The 12,419-nt window shown below is 37.5% G+C and overlaps 1 protein-coding gene across 4 annotated transcripts in view; it reads right to left on the bottom strand.

The window, feature by feature from the left end:
• Nucleotides 1–757: 757 nt before the first annotated feature.
• ELAVL1 (ELAV like RNA binding protein 1) overlaps nucleotides 758–12,419 on the bottom strand; it is a 49,312-nt gene continuing 37,650 nt past the window's right edge. For 3 of the 4 annotated variants that reach the window (XM_030032929.1, XM_041127938.1, XM_041127939.1), the window contains 2 exons: nucleotides 11,977–12,090; nucleotides 758–10,669 (listed from right to left, as the gene is read on the bottom strand). In XM_030032929.1, coding sequence (XP_029888789.1) covers nucleotides 10,345–10,669; nucleotides 11,977–12,090 — 439 coding nt within the window. In that variant the 3' untranslated portion in view covers nucleotides 758–10,344. The remainder of the gene's footprint in view (nucleotides 10,670–11,976; nucleotides 12,091–12,419) is intronic. The other variant, XM_030032930.2, reaches the window with a different exon arrangement.

Here is a 12,419-nt window from a genome sequence, read left to right as displayed (position 1 = left end):
TAAGTTCTAGTTTAAGTTGAGAACATGGTCTTTAATAAGTGCTCCAGCAACAGCTCTGCAGAGAGAAGTCAATCCATTTTGAGAAGTTCAACATTTAAAGCATTATATACACTATACTTACAATTCAAACAAATAAAATCTGTATTTTAACTGTGACAAATTTTGTTTACATTAATTTTGTTGCAAAGCAAAAATATTTGCCAATGAGATGTTAGTAGAAGTTATGTCCTGACAAACTAGATTCAGATTCCCATTTTGCTAAATTCACTGCTTCTATACATAAACACTTTAAAAAAGGAGAAAAAAAAAAAAAGAAAGTATGTCACACTGCAGAGTGAAACATCGCTATTTATTCACCTTCATTCAACTGCACAGGTAACACACACACACACACACACACGTAAAAAAGTTACCCCAAACATTCCACTTCTTCAGTCTCCTGCTGTCAGCAAGTGATGAAAGCAGAAGACAGTTTGAGGAAAAGAAAGATAGTTTCAAAAATTAAGAAGCAAAAGGAGAAGAGATATTACAGGAATAGGCGGGACCCCTCTGACATCCAACTACTGTGCGTGCTGGGGAAGCATGAGGGGAATGAAGAAGGGATGGTGGGACGGTGGCCAGGCTTAATGTGCTTTCCTTAAATAGCTTCTCTTACTGCCACTGCTGGAGACAAAATCCTGAGCTAAATACACCATTAACATGATGCAGGAGGACATTCCTTACACTAATATTTTTCCATGCTTCTTTTTTTTTTTTAAAAGATAGGAGATACAGAGAAAAAATACAGACAGGATGAAATTTTTTCCACCTTGTTTCCTAACATACCAGAGAGATGGAAACCTGTGCAGTCTAACACCTTTTTTTAATTCCTCTCCCCCACCCCCAGCATTCTAGAAACAAAGGGGGTAACATTTAACAGCCGTTTACCCCAACAGTCCCCACAGCAGAGCAAGTGGGGGAAGAGTCTAAAGCCAGGGAGTCTATCAGGAATTCTGCAAAAAACAGAATCTCCACGTGGAGGTTAATGGGTCTACACTGAATTTTTGTTTTGCTTTTGAAAAAAAACAGCCATTTCTGAGAAGAGCCCATACTTCACATGGCCATATTTTGTTATTAGAGCTTATTGGTGGTTAATACATGTTTTCCCTCATGATTTTTCATAGGGGAAAAAACCTGGAAAATACAATGGTGGTCAGAATGAATCTGTGTGAAGTGAATCACAGGGGACTAACACCTGGTGGGAGTAAGAATGTAGGAGTTTCCACAGCTCCATTGAAAGGAAAACCCAGGAAAGATCTAAAATTCTGCAATGGTGATTAAGCATTCCTGATTACAACAGATGCTGCACATTCAATAATCCGCTGTTATACTGCTAGTAACAGAGAATGCTCATTTCTGCTCTTTACCAATTTAGCACAAAGAATAATTCCAATTTGGTGATCACTGCTGGACTGAGCAATTCCCATAACAAGAAAAAATAACTGGAAATCTAGTTTTCCACTGCATTGAGATGCTTGAGCTGATGCAGCATCACCATCCATTCCATGTTATCATACATGAGACACTATTTTTTTCTTATTTTACATCCCTTTTCACAGGTAAGTCATTAAGATAAGAGAAAAATCAGAGCCAATGCCTCAAACGTATGATAATTAGCCCAGCTCTGAAAGAGACAGATAATTTCTGCAACTAAAGAATGCAGCAAGGCACCTGCTGAAACTCAGTAGAAGCCAACTTCAATTTATCAAAACTTTAAAAATTTGTTTTGGTGAAAAAGGGACTAAGACTTGAACACAGTCTGTTCAGAGCCAACAGTAGTACATGGGCTCCTTCCAACTGAAAGAACATGGTTTCATGAGCATTTCTTAAAAAGGTCACTTACACAACCTCCCCTGTGGCTGTTACATCAGGGTGCCTATCCTGCCTCAGAGCTGCATCTGGACAAGAGGAACCAGAGTACTCTGCCTGACCTGAAGACTGATGGATTTATTGTTCTCAAGAGCTCTCTTCAAAAGTTTCAATATACATTTCTGAGTACTAGTGTAGCTGGGCTTTGTTTTTGGTTTAATCAGGAAGAACATGGTAAGATGGAGAGAACAACTTTTTTCCCTGAAAAATAAAAAGGAAACCATGCGCCGCCTTTTAATTCCACCTTTCTAATAAGGCTACAAGTAATAAAATCTTTAGTGGAGTAAGCTTGACTAGCCTATTCATGAACACAGTTCAGATTCTTCCAAAAAAATGTTAAAATCCAAATTGCACAACAACAATCCAATTCCTGCAGGAAAAAAAAGACAAAATATGAACAATTAAGTAAAAGCCTAATTCTATTTTGAAGAACATCACCTTTCATCATGGATCATTTAAAAACATCATGAGTATTTTCCAAACAAGTACTCAACAAAAACAGTAATGAACATGTGGCAAAAGTACAAAATTCCTTTGCGCTACTGACAGATAATTTCATTTAAGTATTAACACTAGCGTAAAATATCTAGGCGTTGTTTCATTTAATTTTGAAAATACCATATAGAAAACAATGCTCATAATTCCATCCACAGGATTCTACAAAGCTGCTGCTTCATTCAACAAATCTTTGAACTGTTTCAATATGAAAATTCCAATTTTTCAAATTGCTCAAAAATCATTGCAGAAAATTTCCAAGCACTTGAATTGAAGCACAATCAAAGTATGAACTTGGTACATTTTTGCAGTTATTTCTAAAATAAGTTAATTTACATAAATAGTCTCAAAATAACACAATGGGATTCAACTTCATTTTAGACATTTGGAAAGCAGTGTCATACTTTATTTAAAATAAACCCATGTAAAAACAAAGTTTAAATGAAAATGGTACCTGAAAAATAAATTATTTGATATAAAACAAATCAATAACTTAAAAACACACTAAATATACAAAATGTTTAACCATATACTGTACAGTATGGAAAACAATTGATAAAACCTTCTGTCCCACAAACAGATTAATTTATAAACAAAAGATTACATAAGTTAAGGGAAATTAAATCAATAAAAAGACTAGAAGTACAGTATTATTCAAAATTACTGGTCAAATAAAGGTTTATCCCAACTTATGTTTCAAATGTCTCAAGTCATTTTCTTCTCAATGACCAAGTGAAAAAGTTCAGTTGTACCACTGAAAAGTTGCTCAAAAATGTTTAAAAATAAGAAACAATAGTATGAGAATAAAGATTCTAAAATGTGAACAGAGTAGCAATTTTTCAAGGTTTCAGGTGGCAGTTCTATTATTACTGATTTTCCATCATTATCAACAAAAAAAATTTAAGTGCTGAAGATTCCACTCAACAGAAAAATATTTCTAGTTCAACCTTTGTAAATGTTTTACCAAGTGTGATATATAACAAATAACCACAGCAAGACTGAAGAAAACAATAACAGGATTTAAAGTCATATCCACTCACTGGCTGTTGTGTTTTGCTTTAGAGATCACAAAGGCTTCAACTGTTTTTTAAATCATGCAGAAGGAGAAAGCAACACTTAAAGTTTTGTTTAGTTTTACTACATAAGACTATTACAAAAAAAGCAATCACAAAAATGATGCTGTACCCGATTAATCTAAGAGTGGACACTTTTAGAAATTAACTGCAGTTTTCAATTCTGCCGGCTGTGTCATGGAGAAGTCACACAATATGCAGGTACCACCTCTTACAAGCAAGAGGGAGATAATTGTGATCCTTTTTATGAACTCTGCATTTTTCAAATTAATAAGTAGAAAACCAATAAGATATAATATACATAGAAAATAAATGCTAGCCTTTTGACCTTCATATTTCTTAGTTCTATTGTGCCGCGTATCCAACACTGAGAAGTGCAGAGCTACATTAGAGGAACTTGCCTATGGCACAAAAAGACTCTTCTGCTTCCAAATATAGAGATAAAAGTACCTAGGGTGACAAATTCAGTTCTTGGAAAAACAAAACAAAACAAAACCAAACCCCAAACAACAAACAAGTACAGCTCCACTAAGGGAGCTCAAAGGAAGCTGTGTTTTCTTGTGCTAAATGTGAATTTGGTCCCTTCACTCTAAAGCTATTCTTAGGAGCCCAAAAGTAGAAATGTTACGATAAGGTGCTTCACTGACAGTGTTACAAAGGACAAATTTCCTCGTTATGGAAGTCAAAAATATGGTAACCTTATGACAGAGGTAGCTTTAGGACAAATTGCTCTGTATTTGACTTTTGTGATTGAACCATGAGATCACCGTCAGTAGTTCACAAAAAGCTGTATGTTAAAAAACCTCCCACAAACCCTAACATTTTGCAGGTAGATTATCAGAAGACCTACTTTCAATAAACAGTTTATTTTATTATAAGACCTGTTTATTTTGTTAAAAAAGTAAACGTGGGGACATTCTCCAAGTTGTTGGTTTTTTTTTTAAAGCACATATGTAACTACAAACTATCCAAGAAGTAACTTTAGTTATTACAGTTTAGAATACACTGAAAAAAAAATCTCTCCTGAAATATTTGAAGAATCTCTACTTTATTGACCTTACCCAGAACACTAAAGCAACATAAAATTATAATAAATGTTTAAGGGCCTTAGGGACTATTCATTTCCAAAACTTAGCATTCAAAATAATGAATCACCTTTACAGTTATTTCATCATTTTGGTTTTAACTGCTGAACATTCCTTCTGTAAATGTAGCTATGCCAATTTTTTTTTATTTTTATTTTTTTTTTTTAAGATTTTTAATTGCTTTGTATAAACAATATTACTACAGCTTTCAATGCCCCTACAAAAATGCATCCTCTCTATACTGACACCCTTTGGTCATCTCGACAAACATAAGTGACCATAAACTGACCAACTAGTACTCACTGCAGTGAGAAATTTAGCCTACTTTAGTGACTTGTGTATCTCTCAATTTCCAGTGGTTTTCATGCTATCATGATACAAATGTACAAAAAAACCATAACCAACCAAAGGGAAGGAAAAAGATGTGTGGACACACACCACTATGGGGACACTGTTCTGGACAGCAGTGTTTCCTGACTTCTCCTTCCACCCTAAAAGATGGATCCTCAAGTCCTTCTCAGAACCAGATCTAAAGCAGAAGCAAAGGGATTGGCACAAGCTCGGTACAGGAGGCAACATTAACTGCATTGGCCCAGTTCCCCTCCTTCTAGACTGAAGAGTGGAGCACAGCATCTCAAGTAAACCAAAATTTATGATGATGTAGCTTGAAGAACAAAATAAATTCAACTTTAGTATACAGACACCGTCTAAAATGGAACCACAAGAGAACTAAACACACTAAGCTGCTTTGATTCTGCTCATGTTAATAGCTTTTCTGATGTTTCCATCTCCTCATATGAAGGAGCTGTACTTGCCTCTGCCAGCTTATACAAAGTACATAACAAAATTAGAGTTTCCTCTTCCATATTTACTGTGAAATTTCCCTATCTGCAAATGGTTAACAGGAGGTTTAAACTGTGATTAGGCTTGTGGCTAGCTTTCTGCACAAGGGTGAATTCCATTCATAATGGAAATCTGTGAAGCAAATGTAAGTTACTGAGCAGGAATAAAAACTTAGTAAGTCAACAGACTGGAAAAGACCAAGTCTGAATAAAGCCTTCAAAGAATTTTAATTTTGACAAAACTCAAATTTTTTACCTACTAAGAAAACCTGGGGTTTTTTTTTTATTTGTTTTTATTCTGTACAACACTACTAAAGCCCAGCACATCTTCAGGGAAGTTTGGAGGTGGTCTTCAACCACAATCAGGACAGTTTTGCTTTTAACTAGGCATTGTCTCATTTTAGTGTGAAACTCCACAGTCTTGCAAAGAATTAAGACTGCTTGTGCAACTTTGGAAGCAGCCCCAGAACAAGCATATTTAGCAGCCATGCCTTGGCCTGGTAAGAGCCTTCTTGGAGTGCCAGATACAACAAGTATTTGAAAAAAATGGAGAAAAGGATAGGTACCGAGTAAAGGCAGTAGAGCTTCCCTTTCAAAAGAAATACCAAGATGAAATAAAGTGATTTTAAAGCTAAAAGTGACAAATCAATAGTTAAAATAACACAAGACGTTCAACAGCTGGTAAAATTTCCTGAAAAAGGTAATTGGCTTAACATTCAAAGTCCTGAAGGCTGATCAAGTCCCAACATATGATCCTGCCCTCGCATAGGAAGCTTTTTTTATTGCCACAGAAGCCAAGGCTCAGAGGTGACCGATTTGCAGACTGCCTTCCAAACCAGATGGCTCCCGGCCAGCAGAGTGAAAACCCAGGGTGTCTCACGGCAGGAAAAAGCTACAGAAGCAAAGGCCAGTCTCTGCTGAAGTGTTAAGCATTCACATGCAAACAAGCTCTCTTTTTGTGAGAGCAAGTGATTTTTGGACACAAAGCAAACAGGTCCATTTGAAAATAGAGCCCAGCTGAAGCCCGACAACAGTATCACTGGTCTTGCCATTTGTATTCCTAATTGGCAGATCTTCAGCTCTGAGGCTAGCTACCCTGACTATAAGGAGATAGATGAAAAAGTCTTCTCTCCCCTTTTCTTTTTAAACACATGCAGATAAACTCATTTTGTCACCATCTTTGTCTGCCTGATCAAATGAGTGCAAAAAGGAAATGGTGTTGCCCAAATTGCGGGTTCATGAAAGCCAGGGTGATACTTTCAGAAAGGCTGGCACAAATCCCTATGCCCTGTCCCCTGAGACATCGTAATTCTCTTCGACTTCTATACATGAGAACCTGCAATAGCAGCATGGCCATAACTATGTGTTTTCATCAGGAATTATACCTCATCCTTCAGAAGCAGGTACCTGGGGGTGTCCTGTGAGGCTTCTTATCTAGTCTAAAGGACCCCAAAACATACCCATTGCACCTGTTCCCTGTAGCACATCTCCAGTATGGACCATCACATTCAGGTCTTTAAAATCTGATCATCACATCCTAATCCAGCAACCGAGACTTTCTAGTATTCTCTACCTTATTGAGCCTACTGCATCTCATGAAAAATATAAGAGACCTCTGGTTTGAAAGAGGCCTTTGGTTTTACAAAGATCTTGTAAGCACTGACTGAGACAGAAGTGTCACCTGAAAGAAGCAACTAGATCTCATCAAATTAAAGGATGAAAAAGCAGAACTTATTTGCAGTTTTTTCTAAACTCCCTGAGGATTAAGAGGCCAAAACCTCTCTTGAAACAGGCATGTTCAAGGGAGAGCTTCAAGGAGGGTATGCTGGATGACATGGTAAGAAAACAAGTTGTTCCTACCTTTTGGTAGAAAAGCCACTGGAAGTTTAACTTGTTAGAATTTAGTTTCCACTTCCAGAAGTTTCCTTTTGGTCTTTACTAGTAGGATGCATGGGCTATTGTTTAGGACCAAAAGCATCATGAATACATACACAATTTTTTCTTGACTTCAGTTATTTATGCCAAGTATTTATTGGCTGTTAGAATGGTGCAGACCGTACACTTCTTCTGGTATCAGCTCTTGATATTTTAGCAGGATTTTTTTTTTCCTTTTCCTGACTCAGGCAGCAATGCTTTGCTCACATAAATTGCCTGGTAACTATTTTCAGAGCAACTATCAAAGGAAGCTGGGATCAGATGTTCCCTAAAAAAGATGTTTTCATACCACTACTGAAACAATATTCTGCATTTCCTTCTTATTTAACAAAGAAGGAGAGATGGAAAAATAAGGAAGCAGTCAGATGACAGCGATGCCAAAAAGCCTCCAAGAAAAGTTTTTTAAAAAAAGTGACAGCTGGTGAGCTCACAGCAGTGTGCTGCTGATACGGTTGCAATGGCCAGCATGCTTGTAATGATTACTGATGCAAAGTTGTATTTAGGGTGTCTTTCATTCAAGTCTGAACCCCCATCTAAATGCTGTGATAAAATAGCAACTCCCATGTAGTTTGAAAATTAATCTTATATGAAATAAGGTAAGAGATAATGACAGGAAAATGGAAACAATTGTAGACCCACTCCTGTGGAACAGGATAGTGTGAGGTTAAGAGGTGACAGGACACAGCAAGACGACTTCTCTATACCACACAGTTTTAACTAGGGAGAAATCCACTGAATGCTGCTGAATCTCTCCTTGTACACAGAAAAGTATTCACCGAAATGATAAATGAATGATAAACTTGTGGAAACATCTGAAATAGACACTGGACTAGACAGCCAGAAAGCACACTTTGTGGGGTGGGAGTTGGTTGGTTGCTCCATCACAGCCACTGTTTTACAGACCATTGTGCTTCTCAAAAGATGGTAGAGTGAACAGGACTGGCAGGAAAGGAAAGGCTGAATGTATTAATAGCAAAAATCCCACTTATATTCACTGCACACAAGCTCAAAAACAGTGGGAGGCTGCTCAACGTGCCAAGGCCTATCTATATGGCTTTAAGTATGCCATAGGCAGTTCCAGAAATATCAGCAACAGCATTTCCTAGACAGTGCTGAAGGTAATTAATGGAGATGGGCGGCTAGTTCAGCCGCTCTTCAGCGGCAGCGTGCACGGATGCTGATGCAGACTTCTTTAGGCTGTGCAAGACTGCAGATCCTACTGCAGGACGAGGCAAAATGATTCTGAACACAAGGCAAGGTCAGCTAGGGATGGAGTGATAGGAGCAGGCGGCATGGAATGGCCTCTGGAATTTGAAAATAAACTTTGGGACTGGTAGAGGTTCACGCAAAAAAAAGGAGACACTGCAATAAAACTGCCACTGAGCCCATTTTCACATTTGCTCTTCCTTCTGGCAACTGAACATAAACACTAGACCTGAAGGTTGCCCATGCCAAGTCTCTAGTCATGCACAGTATCCTTACACAGCCTTTACCTGATAGAGTAATCCTTTTCAGGTTTCCTACCAAAGAACACCTGCAGGGTTACATCAGTCTGTGGCACACAGTTTCTATGTGACATATTTATTGTAGTGCTCTTGTTTCACAACCCTTTTTCTTCTACGCATCTGTCAAAGGAGTAACTTAAAACTCTTAAAGAGGAACTACAGTTCTTTAAAACAACACTCTTTGAAAGCTGGACACTTTGTGCAATACTTAGCAAAAAAATAACAGAAAATAAAAAACAAAACAAAATTTGAGCAAAACAAAATCAAATTTAATGTTCTTAAATGCAAAAGTAAAAACAAACAAAAAACACAAAAAAGCAAAAGAAAATTAACAGAAACAGAACAACTCAAAGTTTCAAGGCAGTCTGCAGAAAACTTGGGGGATTAATCTTTAAATCTACAAATCAAAGGGTTTTTTTGTTAATATCTAACTTGCAAGTAGTAAGTACTTTTCTGCTGAGTGTTCAATAAGTAAAGCTAGTTGTCAAAACAAAATCCTATTAAAATAGAAAAATCTAGCACTCATTAGAAGGGATGCGAGAAATACAATGCTCAAATGTTTATAACTGTTTTTTCTTTACAAAATAGAACTACCAAAGGAATTCAAACTATAATGATCTTTGAAAATGAGTAAGTATCTTGCTGCATTATAATGTACCAGTAAGTAGTGCACCATGCATTAAATATTTGGACAGAAGAGATTCAGTTTGATAAAGTAGCAACATATATTCACACTCTCTTTTTGGAGTTTCATTTTGACTCTGAAATCTTCCCAGAGTTTCTTTGAAACTCTTTGGTCCATTCCTATTAGAAAGTGGGCTTTAAAAGTAATGTTTCTAAAACCTTTGAATTTGACAGCTTGGCCACTGCTCGGTGTGCAACTTACCTCATCAATGGTGTTAAAAGTTATGCTGGCATGCTACTACTTACAAGACCTTGACTTTAAAAAGCCTAATCCTCAACTATATATGTAGTAATGGATATTAATTGATCAAACAATTTACTGTCAACTAAAACATTAGTATTTCTCAACTTTTCTTCCATACTACCAAGTCTGGTGTATATAAGGTCAGGGGAATGGGTAGGAAAAACAACAACAGAAAAACAAGAAAATTAATTAATTCAGCCTGATATTTTTCAGAAAATTCCAGTTTTTGCAGACAACATTCAATGGAACAAATGTTAGTCTCATAAGTGAAAGCATGCTTCAATTTTACCACCATCCAGAGGGTCTAGTTAATGCAATCTACTTAAGATTTCAGGGGATTTTTAACATGTTTTAAATGAAATAACTTAAAGGAACTTAAAATTGGTCTAACATTGTGGGATTTCAAACATTTGAACATGTCAGTTGCATCCCAGAATATAAAACCTTTTTCACTTCTCATTTAGACTAAAGACAAACACTTGTGAAAATTGGCGCAAAATGAGTTTTACACTAACAAAAATGTTTCAACTTCTGTCACTCAATTATCTATTCCATACAAAAAGCACGAGCAAGTTATTTGTGGGACTTGTTGGTTTTGAAGGAAACCTGTAAGATTTTGTCCCCCAGGCGGTAGCCATTAAGACTTGCTATGGCCATTGCAGCTTCTTCATAGTTTGTCATGGTCACAAAACCAAAACCTTTGCACTTGTTGGTGTTGAAATCTCGAATAACTTTCACATTGGTAACCGCACCAAAGGGGCCAAACATCTGCCAGAGGATTCCCTCATCAGCATCTTGACCAAGGTTGTAGATGAAGATACACCAGCCAGAAGATGCGTTTCCTGGAACATTTACACCAGAAAGCCCACTCATGTGATCTACACCCATAGGAGAGAACCTAGCAAATAAAAAGCACAATATTTCATGTAAAAGTTCAATTCAATTAAGCAAATTAACTTGAATGGGAAGCAACTGAGAATGAATATTTTCTACATGGACATCAAAACCGCCAGAAAAACGTTTCCCCATTCAAATTGACAATAAAATTGACAGCTGCCAGGAAAAAAAAAGTTAAGTATTCCAACTACTTTATCAATAGGGAACTACCCTTAGAAATAGGTAGGCAACAGAACAGTTGCAAGGCAAGATAACGTGATCACCTTCACAAGGGACCTGGATGGATCTTTGATATTCAGCTAGGCTGTTAAGAGTGCTCCGTGGCATCAGTGCAGAGTGCGGGTAACAGGCAACACCTCCCCAGAGGCCCCAGCTTGCTTCAAGCCACCCTCAGGCATCTCCCACTTATTTCACTCAAGGAGTTTGCACCTCATATCCTCCTTTTGTTGCCTCTAAAATAGCACGTTGGGAACTCTTAAGTCAAAGGGTTTCTTTGGGTTTTGCTGGGGTGGGGAAGGGAGGGCGTGTTTTGCTTTTTGGAGTAGAGATTGTGTGCATTAATTTAAATTTCTTTTTTTGTGGAACAGAACAAAACCTACTCCTTTTTCCACCATAAGGCAGCAGGTGCAGGCCAACTCTTCCAATACAAGCAGGCTACTAAATAAGCTGCAGTCATGCATACTCACAGCTATAAGGCAGCTAAGAAAATATTAGCACTTCCTCAGTCAATTCTCATTAGCTGGGATGCACCACATTTCTAGCTACAGAATTTAAATCTCAGGTTTTTATTCCTTAATACCAGTTATGCAGATATTCTAACTGCAGTAGCTTTCAAACATCAAAATAGCAAACCACAGTTAAGTACAGAGTTTTACAATTTTAGTATGCATGTATTGTTTTCTTCCTATTAATTTTACACCTTCATACTAGGAAGACTTATGACTTCACTGAACGATATTTTTTTAAGTCACCTACTCACTCTTCCTAAACCCTGCCTCCTGCATAGTACCCCAGCAGTATTTATGCATAACAAAAAGGAAAAAACCTCTCCTTTTTGTCTTGCTTTGTATTATTTTCTTTTGTCCTAGAACCCACATCTCTAATTCCCCTTCATTCTATTTCTGTTCTCCATCGTAGAAATTCAAAGCTTCAAAATATTTTAATGCAATATTACAGTTGCACAGCTAAGCACTCAAAGGTCAGGAAATGTGAAAGTTAAGGTAAAAAAAAATCCATTTGATCCCTTGTGCTTATGTATTATTTAAAAATGTGAGGTCACGTGATTGTAGAAATATAATTATACTATACCAGGGGTTCCCAAACTGTGGTGTACCACTGGTGATATGCAAACCACTTAAAAGCGGTACACGTGCTGCTCTCTGCCAAGAACATGGCGGTGGCAGTTCCTGATTCTCTGCTGACCTGGAGAAAACAGGGAATGGATGTCTGGGCAGTGAACGCTGCATTAAGTGCCAAACACTTCCCCACTGACTTTTTCTTGCCCTGCATAAAGATAAGAGCTGCTGCTGTCTTTATATAGAAGGGAGGGCTCAAGGCAATGTGTATCAGAAGGAAGGGGAGCAGAGCTGCAGCAGCACACACATACACACAGGGAAGTCAGCTCATGTTCAGTGTGGCACTTTGGTTGATGCACTCATACAAGAGAACCACTCAGTCACCATCTCCCCCACCCCGGGCTCTCTGTTGCTCAGAGAGCTCATTTCCTTGGTCACCTGAGCTATTAGACCCTC

The sequence above is a fragment of the Aquila chrysaetos genome, chromosome 12, assembly GCF_900496995.4.
Source record: "Aquila chrysaetos chrysaetos chromosome 12, bAquChr1.4, whole genome shotgun sequence".
Lineage (NCBI taxonomy): Eukaryota > Metazoa > Chordata > Aves > Accipitriformes > Accipitridae > Aquila > Aquila chrysaetos.
This window is presented reverse-complemented; position numbering and strand designations above follow the sequence as displayed.